Genomic DNA, 18,747 nt, shown 5'->3' on the forward strand with positions numbered 1-18,747 from the left:
ATAGACCCCACCAAGGTCTTCATTCTTAGATGTGCACTGAAAGGGACCTCTGAAAATTTGTGTCCCTTAAACATGAAATCAAATGGGGGATGATGATGATTTCTTAGTATTTCATCTCGGTAGCTTCCAGAGCTTGGCCTTGGTGTCTGACATTTTGGATAAGAGACCCTGAGTGGTGAGAAGCCTCTCTAGAGTCCTCTGTGTACCAGACACTGAGCTGGGCCTCCAGGGAAGACAGAATGAGAGGTATGGTCTGCCCTGGAGGAGGAATACGGAGTTCGTCCCCAGGAGTCCCCCAGCCTGCTGTGCTGGCCCGGAGGCCTCCTCGAGCTGGTGGGGTAAAAGTCCTCATGTTGCACTGTGTTTCCTCTCCCATGACATACTTTTTTAGCAAGGAAAATGCATCCAGAACTACCACCCTTAGGGTTGGTAGCAGTGTCAGCTTACCAAGCGCTGGCTTATCGACACCAAGCCCAAGTGCTTACTATACACTTGGCATGGTTGTCTTTTCTCTCTACACCCCTGTAAGGTAGAAGTTGCCAGCCCCCCTTCACACATGAGGAACCAGGAACTTGGAGAGGTTAGCTGAACTGCCCCAGGTCCTGCAGCTAGGACAAGGAGGAGCCAGGGCCTGAAACCAGCCATCAGGGGCCAACTCCATTGAATGGCCCAGGAATCCTGCATCCATGTGAAAGCAGTTGCCTTGAACACACAGAACTCTTAGCTCCCACCATCATGGACATCGGAAGGAAGTTTGCATCGGTCATTGCTGGACTCTGGGAGAGCTAAGGGGGAGCACCTGAGGGTGCTGCCCTCACACGGCTCTCAGAGGGCTGCCAGCACACTGGGCTCTCGGTGCCAAGCCCTGAGCCATACGCTTTGCAGCAGGACCGGATCCTGAAGCCTGACCCGCGCTGCTTCAGCCTGGGCCCTGTCTGGGCCTAGCAGTGGTGCAGGGGAAGCAGGGCCGCGGGGTCCATGCCGCCCAGATGTCAGGCCCCTACCACTCACATGCGGGCTTGTTCCAGGCTCCAGTAGCGCCCCAAGCCCCTGGCCCTGGCCCTGCTGGGCCCACGGCCAAGCCCCGGTCTGCGCCCTTCCTCCCAGGACCGCACCTGTGAAGTGGTTGAGGACACAGAATCCAGCCGAATGGTTAAGAAGATGAAGAAGCGCATCTGCCTCGTCCTCGACTGCCTCTGCGCGCACGACTTCAGCGACAAGACGGCCGACCTGATCAACCTGCAGCATTACGTTATCAAAGAGAAGAGGCTCAGCGAGCGGGAGACCGTGGTCATCTTCTACGACGTGGTGCGCGTGGTGGAGGCCCTGCACCAGGTGAGGCCCCGCCCCGCGGCTCCTGCCTCCTCTCCATGGAAAGCCACCCCGCTGCTGCTGACAGCTGCAGCGCTGCCCCGCCCTCGCCCAGCATGCTCTGCAGCTGGGATGTCCAGAAGGAACGCTGCTGGATGGCACGCCTGGATCCTGGGGCGTGTGGGCCGCCCAGCAGAGTCCAGCACAGTAATGCTCATCAGTTGAGAGGCTAGGGGTGAGACACCCACCGGCGGCAGCCACAGCCTGTCTCTGAGCCTTTCCTAGAGTCGGGGGTGTCAGGAACCCCGAGGCACAGGTTAGGAGAGCCTGGGCTGCCTTCGGACACACGGCTTCTGTGGGGCTGAGCCTGCGATACTCATCATCAGAACTGAGAGAATTCACCTCTGACCCCAGACCTAGGCAGGTGCTTGGGATTTGGTGGGAGGGAGCGGGGTTTGCTTTGGCTTTTTTTATGGGATGTCTGATAGAGGCAGAGAGAGGAGTTGCCGGCTGCCTTGGGGGAGAAAGAACCGGAGTAAACGCCGTAGATGGGGCCAAGACAGCCTGGGCTCACATGTTGCCCAGTTCATGCGCATGTTTAATGAGGCCTTAGAGTGGTCTTCATCTGTCCGAGGCTTGCAAATTGAGTCCCAGACCTAAAGAGGTGTGTCTTCCCCAACACCTGGAGAGCCCGCCTCTTACAGGCCAGGTGCCGCTTTGGCTCTGATCGTCACAGTACAAACCACATGCCTGTTGTTTTCCAGAAAAACATCGTGCACAGAGACCTGAAGCTAGGGAACATGGTGCTCAATAAGAGGTAAGCTTCATTTTTCTTTTTCACGATGGAACCTCAGGGCTGGGACAGGCTATGCACTGCATCTGCCCAGAGCCCCAGCGTCCCCATGGGGATTCTGACTCCGCATAGCCCACCTCCCCCAGAAGCCTCGGGGGCTGGGGAATGGGATGCCTGCTTCTGTCCTTTGCCGCAGGGGAATATGGTGCTTGCTCAGAAGGGGAGCCTTGGGAAGGATTTCAGCAGTCTTCCTAGTCCATTCATTTGTCATGCCCAGTGGGTGCCCAGTAAATGACTATAAAAAATAGACCAACGGGTGACGGAATGACAGATGAGCAAAGCAAGGCTGAACGGGTTCCCAGGAAACAGACTCTGAGATGTGCATGCAGGAAGTTTCCTGGGGCGCACGCTCGGGGAGGAGGGGGCGAGATTGGGCTGAAGGAGAAGCTGAACTCTGGGCAGTCACGACAGGGCCTCAGCCTGGAAAGCCAGGTGGCCCTTCAGAGGTTCCGCATCCAGTCAGGGGGCACGTGGCCCTGTACCCCAACTGCAGCATGCCACTGAATTGCAGGCTGTGCCCGGGGTCATAGCTTTGGGCAGGGCAGCTTCCTTTGGCTGAGAGAACTTCCTGGAAAAGGATGACTTTCCTAGCAGCAGGGACAGAGCACCTCCCTACTGGAGGGGGTCTGGGCAGCTCACCCCGGCATCCTCAGGGAGCCAGCGGCAGAGGGACATCATGTGAGGCCCCGCCCCAGGCTCTCATCCCACTCAGGCAGAGGGTCTGGGCCCCTCCCAGTGACCTGGGGCAGTGGTCCCCCCGGCTCTATGGCACCAGGACCAGGTCGTGGAAGACACTCTTTTCCACAGACGGGCATAGGGGGTGACTTCAGTTCCACCCACCACTCGCCTCCTGCTTGCTAGGAGGTCATGGATCACCACCGGTCCAGGGCTTGGGGACCCCTGATCTGGGGCCGTGGTAGAGGATGCACTAGCCGTGCAAGGGCCCAGGACCGGCGTGTGTCACCACGATCCTAGAAACATGGTCCCCCAATCTCCCTGAGCCTCTCACCCTCACCTCTCTCACTCCCGGTGTTAGGGTGGGTCAGAGAGCTTACAGATGGTGGGCCGCACACCCCTTGTGACAGAAGTGGCATGGTGGGGGATCTGTCCAGAATGTCGGCGCCCATCCCATAGCAGCCTGGGTCCACTATCCCTATGAAGTGGCCAAAGCCGCAGTGGTCACAGGAAAAGGAGCTCTGGGGAGGGGCCTGGGGCACCAGGCCTGGCCGTGCCAGCCCCAGATGCCCCTTCGTACACAGCCTGTCTCCAGCCCCACCCGGCGCTGGCGCCGCAGATGGTCTCCTGGAGCTCACCGCCTGGTGGGGACAACTGGGGAGCAGGTGTCACTGCATTGAGGCCAGTGTGCAGAGGACAGAGGGGCCGAGACTCTGGCCATCTCAGTTCCCGAAGGACGAGCAGAGGTTTGCCAGCCTGAGAAAACAGTGGTGAAAACCTGATGCTGGGAGCTGCGCGGGGAGGAGGGAAGGTGGGAGTTCCAGGGCCGAGTGAATCCTTGAATGGCCGAGAGAGGGTTAGAAACCCGGGAGGAGCGGCCCCGGGGGTCACACCCGGCTCCCAGCATAGCACTGCCACTTGATTTACCCTTGAGGCCGTGAGCACCCGTCCCTGTGATTATTCACCGTTCCTTTAGTCATGTATTGAGAAGCTGCTGTGGAACCAGGCACTTTGAGTTTCTGCATCCTCGTCCGTGGAAGCAGAGATGATTACACTTCCCTGCAGACACTGGGCTTCCCGGGTGCGCTAGTGGTAAAGAACCCACTTGCCATTGCAGGAGACATAAGAGACACTATGGTTGGGAAGATTCCCCTGGAGAAGGGCATGGCAACCCATTCCGATATTCTTGTCTGGAAAACCCCATGGACAGAGGAGCCTGGTGGGCTATAATCCAAGGGGTTGCAAAGAGTCAGACATGATGGAAGCAACTTTAGCATGCATGCATGCAAATACTGGCTCAGACGTGAGACTACCTACAGGGTTCGGCCCCTCATGAGCGTTCCTGATGGGAGCCAGCCAGGCTGAAGGCCTGACGCCCCCTCCCTCTGGAGATGCACTATGTGGTGAGTGGCCGGCAAGGAGGTCCCGCGGTGCCCCGGCCGCAGCTCGGCAGTGCCGGAGGGCGCAGACCACCCCAGCCCTGGGGGCGCAGTGTCTTCGCGATGGTGGGCTGGGTCCTGGCCTGCTGAGGGACGTTGACTCCCAAGGGTGCGTTTGGGCGCGCGCCATCGGGCTCCTGCGGTGCCAGCGAGACCAGCGCCACAGGCCTCTTTGTCTCCACTGGTGGTTTAGCGGCCGGCTCCCATTTTCCAGGGCCCCTAGGAGCTGAGAATGTGGTTGGAAGGTCACCCCGTCTGAGCAGTGCCAGCGTCGCTGTAGCAGCTCTTCCGTGCGTGCATGCGCACCCATCGCCGTGTTTTCTTGGGGCTGCGGAGCAGCACCCACACCTCATCAGACCCGGGTTCTTGGCAGCACGTTCTCCAATCCGATAATCCCTTTGCTGCATCTTGGCAGACAGAGGTCCTGGCCGCCTCTCGCTTGAGTCATGGGTGCCAGGAAGGCATGGGAGGTGCTGCGGAGACCCGTGCTGACCGCCCAGCTCCTACTCCCAAGTGTCCACCAGCACACCCCTTCCCGCCTTGGGGCCTTGCTCTCATCCTTGCGAGTCAGGGGTGGACCTGGCAGAGGTCCCTTCTGCCCATCAGGCCAGGCCCTCACTCCAGCTGGAGGGGCAGCAGACAAGCTGGAAGGCCCCAGCAGAACGGATCACTCCCAGGGGAGGGAACGGGAAGGGTTTGCAAGGCAACTGCGACAGCAAGTTCCCTGGCTGTGGATGAAGGGCAAGGGTTACAGTCCTCTCTTGGGGTTACGTGAGGTTCACTGTGGGTTCTTTCTCCATCCTCCTTTCTTTCCGCGTGGGTGCGTTTGCACACCCAGTTTCCTAGAAAAGGAGACACAGTGTGGTAGCCCAGAGGGCCATAGCCAAAGGGTGACTCACTCAGCAGGCCCTGCTGACGGCGAGTCCCCCTCCCTGCACCCCTGCCACCCTCGCCCCTCCTGCCAGGACCAGCCTGGGGGGTCTGGACTTCCCGGGATCTGTGCGCCTCGCCGACCAAAGTGATGGTGGCAGATCAGGGAGCGGGGCCAGGCGTCGGGAGGGCTGGAAGCAGACCATGCGGTTTCCTGTGGGAGAGGCTCCAACTCAGCCCTGCTGGCCCGCCCTGCAGATTCTCAGCCAAACTTTGCTCGAGCCCAGCGCGCGGAGGGCTGATGACAGAGAGAGAAGGCCCAGGAGCGCACCTGCCCGCCTGGGCCTGTCGTCACAGTGTGGCTCCTCTCGCCCGCTGCCTCTGCACACTGTCTTCCGAGGGGTCTCCCAGGGTAACCCACACCAGCTGTGCCCCCCGTCTGAGGACGAAGTGTACTCGCAGCTGGCTGCTGGTCATCAGTCACTAGTTGTCAGGCCCTGGATTCAGCACTTTCCCTGGGATCTTCTTCTTGTTAAATCCTAACACAGCCCTGGGAGTTAGGTGTTGATATTTTCCTTGTTTTACAGATGAGAAAATTTGAGGTTTAGCAAGAAATTAAATAACATGCCCAAGATCACCCAGCCAGGCAGGGGCAGAGCCAACACTGGAACCCAGAGATCTGACTCCCAAGCCCACCAGACTATCCCCCGAGTTGTCCTCGTCCCAGTGTCTTGGGCTTCCAGCTCCCATGGCCAGCTCTGACCATGGAGAAAAGGCAGTGTGCCTCTTTGTGGGGCCCTCGTGGACAAGAGGGCTTAGCAGTCCCGTATTCAGGACAGTGACAGGGGTGGGTCCAAGCGGGAGCAGTTCTACTTCTTGAAGTGACCTGCACCCGAGACCCTTCACCACCCCCTGTCTCGGGATCTCGCCGCCCTGGGGGCCACCAGGCTGGTTTCTGTGGCATGTGCCAGGGCAGGCCTGTATGGAGAGCGAGAGTCAGCGTTTCCATTTGGAACGCAGGGGACAGAGCGGCCTTTGTTTTTGCACCAAGCCCTTGCCAGCAAAACTCCCCGAGAAAGCTGGAGGGCTCTGGGAGCCTCACATGTGAGGCCCCGGTGCAGCCTCCCTTTCCACCGTCCTCCCAGGCCTCCCTGCCCAGCCTGCTGACGTGGGAGCCCGCAGGAGGCCTTGCTTGCCTGTGGGTAGAGAGGCCCCTGCCTCCCCACACCCCCACCCCGCATCCCCAGGGGCCGACGGCTTTTGTTCTCGTTGTGACTTCCTAGAAAGGATCTGAGCCCAAAGCTCCTCTCACCACAACTCTCAGATGGGGGTCTCTGGTTTTCTAGTCAGTGCAGAGTCTCAGGTACCAGACAGGGGGTGAGTTAGCTTGGATGGAACGGAAGGGAAAGTCAGGGGCTGGGCACCAGCCAGGGACGCCATGGGCACCTGCCTGGTGTCACTCGATGCAGACTCCGGGGTCACACAGACCTGGGTTGGACCCTGCTCCACTGCTCACTAGCTTTGTGACCCTGGACAAGCCCCTCCACTTCTCCAGGTGTCCTCACTGCATCCTCTGTGAAGTGGGCAGTGAGAAAGCCTCCATCGTGGGCTGCTGTGAGGCATGAATGCAGACAGCCCCTGTTGGGCACATAAGCCCAGATAAGGGTCTGCCCTCAGTAGGCATTAGTGTTTAGCATTGTCAGTGATAATGTGATAGTACTTAATCCTAAGAGTGATGACCGAAGGAATCAGCCCCCGGGGGACAAAGCGGTCCTCAGGGAGGCCTCCAGGACTCTGCTGGACTTCCTCATGGGTGAATGAGGGAGCTGAACTACACCGCAGTCCCTCCCCACCTAGATACTATGTGGGGTTGTTTGAAGAAATCTCCGCAGTTGTTCCAGACCCTAAACTGTGGCCCCAGGACTCAGGAAGGGCGCAGGTTCAGGGAAGTACCCTGAAGCTTCCCCAGGCAGAGTGACTCAGGTCCCTGCCGGGACAACTCACCAGGTATCAACCCAGGTGACTGGCCTGTGTCTGCACCCCCGATGGCACTCCCCACACAGCCCTGGGGAAGACGAGGAGGGCCAGGGGAACCAAAGAGGATGCGGCGTGGTTCCTCTGCCCCTGGGATGAGAGGTGGGGGCAGCCAGGGGTACAAACACTGAGGTTTGTTCACTCTCTGCCTCCCGCCCCCCAGGACGCATCGGATAACCATCACCAACTTCTGCCTCGGGAAGCATCTCGTGAGCGAGGGGGACCTGTTGAAGGACCAGCGGGGGAGCCCTGCCTACATCAGTCCAGACGTGCTCAGTGGTATGTGCTGGGCGCCAGCAGCAGCCCCTGGGGCCCTCACCCAGTCAGGCTCTGCGGCCGTTCACTCAGGCAGCAGACTGTATCTGTGCCCTGGGCGAGGTGCTGGGGCTTCAGTGGTGACCCAAACCAGTACTGCCCATCCAGGTCCAAAACGTGGGGTCTCATGGAGGAAGATAGCAGTCATCACACTAATTACTCTCTGAGATTAGTTCTCGGAAGGACAGAAAAGTGATTTCTGTGAGTGTGAGAAATAGGCATTCAAAGGCCTTGAGCTGTATCTTGAGGATGATAGCAACCCACTGGGGAGGGGGTGTGCCTGGGCAGGGGTGGCACCACACATTTGAGGAACCTACTGAAGGCCCCTGAGGCTGCTGCTCAGAAAGTTCAAGGGGAGACGCGTGGGGGTCCAGCCATGCAAGGCCTGGCAGAGGCCCTATTAAGAAACATCCTTTATTTCAAGTCCGAAAGGAAGCCTTTGAACAGGTCTTCATGGAGGTTACTGTGATGAGACTTGCATCTCAAAGATACCACTCCCTTTGTCTATTTGTCCATCCATTTACTCTGCTGGTATTTACTGAGGGTCTGCCACGTACAAGGCTCTGTTCGAGACACTTCGGATACAGCAGTGAACAGGCAGACAAACACCCTGCCTCCATGGCTGAGACAGGTAGTGGTACCCAGAACAAGTCAATTATGTAGCTGCCACCTTCTGATCGTACTGTTGGTGCCGGACGCTATACTGAGTCATGTGACAGGCATCATCTGTTTAAAACCATACAGCTACCCCATGAGGTAGAATTTTTACAGATGAGAAAATTGAGGCTCCGAGAGGCCAGACCTCTTGTTCACAGTCACAGCTAATAGTTCACCAGAAAACTGAGGCTTCCCCCGCCCCGCCAGGGCTGCCTTCTGCCCAAACCCTCGCTCCTAACTGTTTCACCATAGGCTTTCTTTCCTTTCTTGCTTGTCCTTTGCCAAACTGAGGTTGCTCTGTCCTGATCGCTCCAAGGGCTCACCCCCGCTGCCATCCCTCCATCGTGAAGATTCCAGGGTTGTCTCCGGGGCCTGTCATCCCCCGCACTCACACGTGCCTCCCTCCTCACAGTGACAGTTGTCACCTGTCTTCCCGGGGAGCAGGCTACTCTAAGTTGCCACAGCCATCTGCAGTCTCCTTGGAGGCCTCCTCCCAGCCGAGGGTCCTGCCGGAGCGCCAGGCCTCTGACAGGACGACCACTGCAGGGGGCAGCAGTGCCAGCTCCTGGGCCTGGGGGTCGGGGGTGGAGTCACCGTGGCCTCTGCGAGAAGGAGCTGGGTGTCGGGGTGCCCCAGCCCCCTGAGCACCCCTGCCCCACAGCCCAGCCTGGATGCACCCCGCATGAGCATCTGGAAGGCCTCCCTGTAGCTGACAGAGCCAGGAGGAAGACCCAGGCCCCTTCCTCAGCCCAGAGCTGTGAGGTGGGGTCTGTGACTGGGGGGAGGGGGTGGGGCGGGCTGCCTCTGGTGGAGTCTCCTCAGCAGCCAGGCCAGGGTGGCCTCCATGTGCAGTCACTCCCACCTGCTGCCCGAGGCCTCTCTCTGGCTCTGCCAGACAGATAGCAGTCTTGGAGAATAAAACAAAGGAACCCCCCGCCTCAGAAAGAGACCTGGGCCGGGAGACCAGAGAGCAGGCCCTGGGACTGGCCGTGTTAATGACGCAGCTGTGTGCCTCGGCCCTCAGCCCTTTCTCTGAGCTTCAGCCTCCTCCTGGGTGAAAAGCTGAAAACAGCCCTGCCTCCCCCCATTGTTAAGAGGACAAAGTGGGGTGACTCAAGTGGGTTCTGGTCTCAAGTCTGCCTTTCATTGATTCTGTGTGCTAAGCGCAGACCTATGAGGCTATGAAATGGCAGGCATGGCCTTACCCCCACAGTTCATGGTCTGGCTAATACCTGTGTGATCTTGGGAATGGTACTGACCTCTCTGGGCCTCTACTTTCTCATCTCTGGAATCAGGATAATAATAGCCCCTAATTCCTTAGGTCCCAGTGGGATTAAATAAGCCCTTAACCTAGTGTGTGGCTCAATGAACCATAGCCGGCATTGTCATTATCAAAACAAAATCCTGAAGTTCAGTGTTCCCTCAAAAGTCAGAGCTCAGGGAGAAATCACCTGATGGTTAGAGCTCCCAGGTGAGCTCATCTGCTGATGGGGCTGGACCAGCGCCCAGGAGCCCAGGCAGAGCAGAGCAGAGCTGGTGCTGGGGGGAGGCGGTGTGAGGCCTGCCCCAGGGGTGGGCTGCACAAGGCCAGGTGAGACCCCTTCTCCTCGTGGAGCACGCTGAGGTGGGGCATCCTCCTGTGCAGCCGGGTCTCCAGAGCATGAGCAGGAACCAGCCCGAGGAATAAAGGAGGAAGGCACCTGGCTGAAGCTCAGGGACGGGGCCAGTGTGGCTTGCCCTGGGAGGAAGCACAGGAGGGTGACTGGAAGTGAGGGTGCCGGGGTGGAGGGGGGTCCCCTGGGTAGGACTCCCGGGAGTGCCAGGGAAGGGAGTGCAGGGCCGTTCTTCCCCAGCTGGGCTGAGCACGTGTGTGTCTGTGTGCCCTGCAGGCCGGCCGTACCGGGGCAAGCCCAGTGACATGTGGGCCCTGGGCGTGGTGCTGTTCACCATGCTCTACGGCCAGTTCCCCTTCTACGACAGCATCCCGCAGGAGCTCTTCCGCAAGATCAAGGCCGCCGAGTACACCATCCCCGAGTGAGTCCTCCCTCCCTGGGCTCCGGCCCATCGGGCTTGAGGGGTGGAAACAACATGGTGAGGCTTGGCGTCCTGGGCCCGGGACCCAGCACCAGCCCACCCCGCCTGAGTGCCCCGCTGCCCCTCTCTCCTGCGTCAGGGACGGCCGGGTTTCTGAGAACACCGTGTGTCTCATCCGGAAGCTGCTCGTCCTCGACCCCCAGCAGCGCCTGGCCGCCGCCGCCGTCCTGGAGGCCCTCAGCGCCACCATCGCGTCGTGGTGCGTGGGCCAGGCAGAGCAGGGTCCCACCCACCCATGGGCACTGCCCTGCCTCCCCAGAGGGTCGCCTGAGGTTGGGCCTGTCTCCACCAGGCAGAGTCAGGTCTCCAGATGGTCCCGATGGGCAGGGTTGGAGGACGCAGGCAGAACTCAGGGTTGGGCACCTACTGCGTGCCAGTCGATGCCAGCTATAGGATGGGCCTTATCTCACTGAGTTCTCACCGCAGCCCGCAAGATAGAAGTTGTCCCCCACTTACTGGGTGAGAAAGCTGAGGCTCGGAGCAGCAGAGGCAGTGGTGTCAGGAAGGGGCTGGGCTGGTACTCAGCCCAGGTCTGTTGACTCCAGCCAAGTCTCAGAGCAGCGGGGACCGGCCCTGCTGGGCTCCTGGCAGCCAGGCTGGGGGGAGCAGGGCCGGGCTGCCTGGAGCCAGCCTCGCTCACCTGCCTCCCTTGCAGGCAGTCCCTGTCTTCTCTGAGCGGGCCTCTGCAGGTGGTTCCTGACATTGACGACCAAATGAGCAACGCAGACAGCTCCCAGGAGGTGAGTTGGGGATGGCAGCCAGGCCATTTGGCCAAGTCCTGAGGCACCAGCCCTCCAGGCAGGGCAGGCTGGGCAGGGCGGAGGTAGCAGCTCCTGGCAGGGCGCTGGGCCGCCTTGGCCTCTCCCCAGCCCTTGGAGTGGGAACGGGAGCCTCAAGTTCCTCAGCCTGAGCCGCCCAGGGCCTGCCTCGTGTCTGGCTCAGTTGGCAGTTCCGTGGCCTGAGAGGGGGCGGTGGGGCAGCCGAGGTGGCTTCCTCTTCCTGCCCAGGCCCTGGCTTTGCCACACGCTGGCCCTTTATACAGCCACACTTCTCTGCCCCTCTGAGTCACAGGGTTCTCTCTCGCCCTTCCTGCTTTTCGTTTTTCAGATGATTCATTTTCTCCCGGTTTTCCCTCCTCCCCTGTCCCTTGTACTAGAGAAAGTGCTGGGCCAGGGGTAGGGGCCGGGCCCAGGATGCCTGGCAGCAGCCGGCGGGTGGTCTTAGGGTGCCCCCTGGAGAGCAGGGCTTGCTGAGTCCTGGCAGGGAAGCTGTAAGGACCCTCCGTCTCTGGGCTACCCCGAGTCCCACAGCAAGCACTGGACGGGGGGACCGGGTGGAGCCAGCCCAGGACCACAGCAGAGCCCCCTGTCCTCGAAGAATTTCAGAACCCCGCCCCCGGCTCCCACCCGCCCCCAGGGCTGTTTAGCAGCTAAAAAGAATCACCCCTAGCAAGCAGTGAGGGCCCCCAAGTGCATCTCACTCAGCCCTCACTGCAGGCCTGTGCAGCCCGTGTGTGTTCTTATTTCACTAAAGAGGAAACAGGTTCAGAGAGGGAAAGTAACCTCCCCAAAGCCACAGGGCTCAGAGTCAACCACAGCCTGATTCCACAGCCCTGCTCTCCCCCAGCCCCCTGCGGTGGGACCTCCCACTTCAGTTTGTGCGTGGGCTTCTCCAGGGACCTCAGCCTGGGGCACAATAGAGAAACAGGGTTGCCCAGGCCACCCTAACACTTGGCCTGCACTGGTCCCGGGGGGCCTCGGGGAGGGGAGCGTACCGCCCTATCACACAGGCGGGCACCAGGTCTTCCCACGGTCAGTGGGTTGGGAGGTCACAGGTCTGAGGGCCGGCCCAGCGAGGTCCAGGTTGGCTGGGGAGCTTCAGGGACCCCCCCCAGCCCCGTTCTTGGCCACTACTAGATCGGGCCCGGGGGGTGGTGCCTGGGGAGGGGGCCTCTTGAGGCAAGCCAGCTGACGTCCCCTGCTCTTCTCTCTCGCACACCCGCCTGTCGCTCGGCCTGCCCATCTCCGCTGTGAAGGCGAAGGTGACAGAGGAGAGCTCTCAGTATGAATTTGAGAACTACATGCGCCAGCAGCTGCTGCTGGCCGAGGAGAAGAGCTCCGGGCACGAGGCCCGCGGCTGGGCGCCCAAGCGGCCGTCGGGGGCAGGGGTGCCGCCCGTGCGCCGACTGGGCCACGACGCGCAGCCCGTGAACCCCCTGGACGCGGCCATCCTGGCCCAGCGCTACCTGCGGAAATAGCAGCCTCGGGCAGGGGCACCGGCGCCCGCCCACCACCTCGTCCCAGCCCCCAGCCAGCGGCCCCGCCGCCCCATCGCAGTGCTGAACTCGCCTGGGCTGCGCCGGGAACGGGGCAGGAACAGCCCAGGTCACCCGTGTGGTCAGCAGAGGTACCGCGAAGCTACCTTTTGGAATGATTGCTTGATTGTTTGGTTTTTTTAATCTGAGAAGCCTAGATAACTAATCTGCTTTTAATCATAACGTTTTAATCTACCTCTGTCTCTTTAACCATGCTGTCTCTGGACTGAGTGAGGAGGAGGAGGAGGGAGCCCGCCCGCCTGACCCCCGATCCCCAGGGGGCAGCTGCCCCCCAACAGTCCACATAAGCTGAAAGTGCAGCTCATTGCTGGCTCCCCACAAGAGCGCCCACTCCCCACTGCCCTCCCAGGCCCCTCACAGTCTGTTTTCAACCCTCCCCTTCTGACCCCAGGCCCCTCAGTCCAAGCTTTGGAAAACTCTCACCTCATCTTAAGCGGAATCAAATATATTTATTTTTGTACTGAAACCAGCTTCTCTGCCATCTCTAGGTGGTTTGGCCCGTGGCGACTCGCTGCCCCCAGCCTGGCTGGACAGCAGGGGAGCCCACAGCCCCCAGTGGGCCCCTTCCTCAGCCCCGGGCTCAGAAGCCCCTTCTTGCCGGCCCCCTCCATCTCCAGCCCACCAGTCCCTCCTTGCCTCCGGTGATGAGGAGGTCTTCTAGACTGGCTTCTCTTTCTCCCAGCTCAGCTTCTCTGAGGTGCTGCACACCCTCACTAGCCCTGGTTTCCTCCTCCACCCCTCACCGTGGTACCGAGGTGATGCTGACCCAGATGGGAGGGGGTCCTCGGCCAGCTGTGAGCGCAGCTGGCACCCCTCTGTTCAGAGAAGAGCAGGGGCATCCCCGCCCCCTGCCTCGTAACAGAGGCGGTGTCTCTCCCAGCAGACCGCCAGGGTCGCCAGGGTCCTTCCTGGGGGCTGCAGGGCTCACGAGGGAGACCTGTAGGGGCCGGGGGCCCCGCCTGGCTTGAGAACAGCCCCACTGCCCTTTTGAGCCGAGATTTTGAAGTGGATGCCCGTCTTGCCAGAAAACCCTGTTCTCACCAGAATGCCCCCCTCCCCGCTCTCCCACACTGGACTTGGCCCTGCCCAGCGCCAAGCAGAGACCCTCCCCTGACCTGCCTGCTCCTCCCCCCCCCCAGCCCCTCAGAGCAGCCGAGTATCCCCCTCCAGGCCGCCCTGGGCCCTCAGCCCTGCCCTGCCTGCCCAGTGAGGGAGGTGACTGAGGCCCGTGTGACCTTGTTCCCCAGCGTGTGAGCTGCGCCCTCCCCAAAAGCTGACTCACTGTGAGTGACTTGGGCAAGGTCCCAAAAAAAAAAAAAAAAAAAAAAAAACCTCCTTGTGCCTCAGTTTCCCCATCTGGAAAAAATGGGGCCACCTCTTGCCAGCAGTAGCAGGGCCACCCACGCCTCCTTCCTCCCCACCCCCAACCCCGGCACGCGGGCGCCTCGAGCCTCTGCCTCAGTGGGTCCGAGGGGCCTACCTGAGCCCCGCACTCACCCCCCTGAGCACCAGACTGGCCTCCCTCAGCCGTCCAGCCGCTGAGAACCAGGGTCTTGCGCGGGGGTGGGGCTGGGGGTGGGATGCCCTCTTTTCTATATTTATTTCAAAAAAGAAGTCTCCTAAGGAGTGGAAATGCAGTCCCGCCCAGGGCTCCCAGCGCCTGTGACTGTCTCTCTGTGAGGGCCTCACCCGAGCCCCTGGTCCGACCGCCCGCCCAGACCCTCTGGGCCCGCTCACCTGGTGGTCCTTCTCCTCCTTTTCAAAGCAATATCCTCCTGGTCCACAAAAGCCTGTCAGACAGACTGGTCCCTTCCAAGGTCAACCCATCCGTCTGATTAATTTCTGGCAAAGCAAACGAGAGGAGGCTGGGTCTGCCCTCACTGGGTGTCACACGCTGAGAGAAGTCCTACTGTAAAGAAACAAAAACGGAAAAAGTCACAAAAAAGTTTGTATAAAGTCATATTTTTGTACTACATGGGGACTCTTCCTGCATGTCAGCAATAAAACTTCCTGACCTGGAGCCAGCGTGATCTGCATCGTCTCTTCCCTCCTCGCCGCATCGCCGTCCCTGCCACCCAGCCAGGCAGAGCAGGACCCCTTCACTCTGGGCTCTGCCACCAGGGGCCCTGGACGGGTACCCCACCCCCACTCCATCCCAGCAGCCATCATCGTCTCAAAGCGAGGGGGGAAGCCAGAACCACCCAACATTCTCCCAGCCCGCTTTGGTCCAGCTTCCTGCCAAGTCCCAAGGGGGACTCTCTGCCTGGCTTGGCTCAGCCCTGACCTATGCAGGAAGGATGTGTCCCAGAGCAGCTGCAACCAGCAGAGCATTAATCCTCTCTCACCACCAAACCCCCCAGCTGGGGTGGGGGAACCCTAGCCAGACAGACCGCCCATGTGCCCATCCAGGGCAGCTGGGGTAAGAAGGGCCAGGCTTTTTCCTACACCACCCTCCCCTCCATAGGAAACCAAGCGGGGGGATGGGGGGGGTCCTTCCTTCCTTCACCTAAATTTAGACTCTGCAAGTTGAGCACTGGAGCTAGAGGCGGACTGGTCCTGTCCCCAGCATCCCCCATAGCACACAGGCAGACCCACTTGTGTGTTCAGAACCCACACAGGCCCAGGTCACAACAGGAACAGCGGTCCATGCCAGAGGAGCCCCGTCCCAGGCAGGTGTCCACACAGCAAGTGGGGGCGGCACCCCTCCAGGGTTCTCTGGGAAGGCCCTGGTTCTCTGAAGATTCTTCAGAGCGGGCCCCCAGGCCTCCACCTTTCCCTCCTCCCACAGTTACCCCAGCAGCCAAGCGGCCCCCATCTTCCTGGCCACTCCCGAGCCTACACAGATGTTCCCTTTTCCTGATCTGTCACGCTGTCCCAGGTCAGAAGCTGCCGGCACTCTCTGCCCACCCCGGCCACACTCAGGTCCACAAGCCTGACCCCCAGGGCCTCATCTCCATCTCAGCCTCCCTCCTGCACCCCTGACCCGATCAGCCTCTGTCCTGAGCACAGGTATCACCTGGGCACCCGAGTGTCAGGCTAACATTCAGCACCGCCCAAGCAGCAAGTTGTGTGCAGCCGGACTCTTGGGCTCATTGAGTCCTCGGCACCTACTACTGGCCGCAGCTCTCACACCAGAACTGTTGCTTCGTTGACTTAAACTTCCCAGATCCCCCTTTACCAGTATTTTTTGTGTGAGCCCTGAAAGGAAAGCAAGGGGGAAGTACCAGAAAGGCGGGTATGATCAACAGCCTCCTATGCTTCTGAAGGGTCAAAACAAGAACCAAGATTTCCCACCTGTGTTAGTGACTGCCTGATCCCCAGTGTCCTCGAGGAGATAGCTTCAGAGAGAAGCCAGCCGGGAGCTGTGCCTGGCCGTGTCCGCTGGGTCTTCCCTCACCTCTTCCCCGGCTTTATTTCCCATCATTGTGCTCATCACAGTCTGTTATTACAAGAGACGTGTGGTTAGTGACGATATCTGTCTCCCCGACTCAAATGCTGAGCTCCATGAGGGGCGGGAGGCTTTTCCATGTGTCCATGTTGGGGTGGGGAATTGGGGGCTGGCTATCACAATGATGGGGGTAGAGGGTGGAGGGCGGTGAGAGGCTGCTGGCATTTAGGGGGCTCGGGCCAGGGACTCCAGACAACCCCAGAAAGCAGGCAGATTCTACATCCTGCTCAAAACGAGTGAAGAAATGTGTTTATAATTACCGGAGCCAAGAATCTAACACCATTTTATACATAAACACAGAAGACTTGTGTATCCATAATATACACTAAATTTTCTGGGAAGGCAACTACTGTGTAAAGTGGAAGAAATGTGTACTTTTTGTTCAGAAGTTAACCAAGAGTTTACCACCATTTCAGACATTGACACTATCTCAGATCTGCACCTTTAGCTGTCACCTTCCTGGGAATTAACCAGTTCACAAATATACAAAATTACCCTTTATTTCTTTTATATATATTACAGGACAAGAATATATGTACATATGTAAACTATCTTATCTATATTAATTTAATCATATAATGTGATTTAATTATATATTAATTTTGATTTAATTATATATTGATTTTAATTAGAGCTGGGTATATTAGCCATAAATTTCATTTCCAGAACACAAAAGAAGCAATAGAAAATATGGGGACTTCCCCGGTGATCCAGTTGTTTAGAATCCACCTTCCAACGCAGGGGATGCTGGTTCAATTCCTGGTTGGGGAACTAAGATCTCCCATGCTGTGGAGCAGCTGAGCCCACACTCCAGAGCCCACACACTGCGTGCTGTGGGGCCCATCTGCCCTGGAGCCCACGTGCTGTGACTAGAGAGATGCCCCCTGCACCACAACAATGGATTCCGCATGCTACAACTAAGGCCTGATGCAGCCAAAACAATAAAAAAGAAAATGTCATGAAAAGGCAGCTTTGGGTCTGACAGATGCAGAGAACCATGGCCTAGAACTGCCATGTGGAAGACTGGTAGGGAACATGGATCTGAAGTTCAAATCCAGGCCCCGTTAATTTCCATTCCTGTGACTGTACACAGGCCACTTGACCCCTCCAAGCCTCACTTTCCTTCTCTGTAAAATGGGAGTCACAAATGTATACTTATGACTGATTCACTTTGCTGTTAGTTTCACAGCAAGAAACTAATACAACATTGTAAAATAACTATACCCCGATAAAGATGAATTTAAAGAATGGAGGTCACATTACAAGTCACACAGGGTTGGTGAGAGGATCTGAAGGGTTGAGACGAGCACAATGCTTAGCAGGGCGCCAGATACCTAAAGGATACTCAACATCCCTACCCGTGATGACTCACATCCCAGACTTGCACAGTTCCTCTTCCCAGCAGCTGTCCCGGGTGCTGAGGGGCCATTCAGAGGGCTAGACAGGTCTTAGGAGGCCTTAAGTGAGTCCCCTTCTTCCCTCCACCCAAGAGCTAGGCCAGCCCTCGAAGCCCCGGTGGGGTGAGGCCCTGATGTCAGGAGCAGAGCAGCCAGGCCTGGCCCCAACCTGGGCCACTGGAGAAGGAGGCAGAGTCAGGTTTTGCCTTGGGCCCTGAACATGCCAGGCTTCCCAAGGGCCCTCCCAGAGGCTCTGAATCTCTCAGCCTTCTGATCACCCCTTCAGTTCAGTCCAGTTGCTCAGTCGTGTCCGACTCTTTGTGACTCCATGGACTGCAGCACACCAGGCCTCCCTGTCCATCACCAACTCCTGGAGCTTGCTCAAGCTCATGTCCATCGAGTCCACCTCAATCTCTCTCATCACCTTTTCCTCTTGCCCTCAATCTTTCCCAGCATCAGGGTCTTTTCAAATGAGTCAGTTCTTCACATCAGGTGGCCAAAGTATTGGAGCTTCAGCATCAGTATTTCCAATGAATATTCAGGATTGATTTCCTTAAGGATTGACTAGTTGGATCTCCTTGCAGTCCAAGAGACTCTCAAGAGTCTTCTCCAACAGCACACTTCAAAGGCATCAGTTCCTGAGCCCTCAGCTTTCTTTATGGTCCAACTCTCACATCCATACATGACCACTGGAAAAACCATAGCTTTGACTAGACAGACCTTTATTGGCAAAGTAATGACCAGCCCTTAATACCTGTCTTTCCTGTGTGTCATCTTAGGAACACTCTGTGCCTCCCAAGGTGACAAATGTTTAGTCTCACAGGCAGACAGGACAGAAAGGCAGCTATCAAACAGGCAGGTGGGCAGGCAGCAGGTCAGCCATAGGCTGACAGACAGGGAGAAAATCAGCAGGTGGAGAAGTGGGATGCAAGCCAGGCAGGCAGGTGACAGATACACAGAGATCCTAGCCAGCATGACCAGGAAGCAGGTGCCTGGGCAGACCTACAGACAGGCTGGCGGGTGGGCAGAGGCAGGCGGAAAAGCAGATAGGCAGGTGGCCAGGAGGGCAGGGGGATGGTATCAGGGGACCACATGGGCCAAAGGCTTCAGGCACCTCTCCCAGGGCCTTGAGGAGCAGCTCCCAGCTTCTCTGAACCCTCTGGGCAAGCCCGCCACTTCTCCTACCTCTGGCCTGGCTTGGCCACGTGCCTCCCCCCGACCCCCTGGAAAAAGCAGCCTTCTGGGTACCTCTCATTGAGGGACCAGCCACCATCTCAACTCCTTCTCTGCTCTAACATGGCCACCTGCTTCCCCAGGGC

General features: G+C 58.7%; 1 protein-coding gene across 3 annotated transcripts in view; it reads left to right on the plus strand.

Annotated features, from left to right (window-relative positions):
- The window catches only part of STK40 (serine/threonine kinase 40), a 37,338-nt gene extending 22,735 nt beyond the window's left edge, over positions 1-14,603 (plus strand). For all 3 annotated transcript variants that reach the window (XM_020880222.2, XM_020880221.2, XM_070468393.1), the window contains 7 exons: positions 1,108-1,335; positions 2,076-2,128; positions 7,346-7,461; positions 10,044-10,188; positions 10,328-10,447; positions 10,904-10,988; positions 12,284-14,603. In XM_020880222.2, the coding sequence (XP_020735881.1) occupies positions 1,108-1,335; positions 2,076-2,128; positions 7,346-7,461; positions 10,044-10,188; positions 10,328-10,447; positions 10,904-10,988; positions 12,284-12,505 (969 nt within the window). In that variant the 3' untranslated portion in view covers positions 12,506-14,603. The remainder of the gene's footprint in view (positions 1-1,107; positions 1,336-2,075; positions 2,129-7,345; positions 7,462-10,043; positions 10,189-10,327; positions 10,448-10,903; positions 10,989-12,283) is intronic.
- Positions 14,604-18,747: the final 4,144 nt, after the last annotated feature.

Source organism: Odocoileus virginianus, chromosome 5, assembly GCF_023699985.2.
Source record: "Odocoileus virginianus isolate 20LAN1187 ecotype Illinois chromosome 5, Ovbor_1.2, whole genome shotgun sequence".
NCBI classification, from domain to species: domain Eukaryota; kingdom Metazoa; phylum Chordata; class Mammalia; order Artiodactyla; family Cervidae; genus Odocoileus; species Odocoileus virginianus.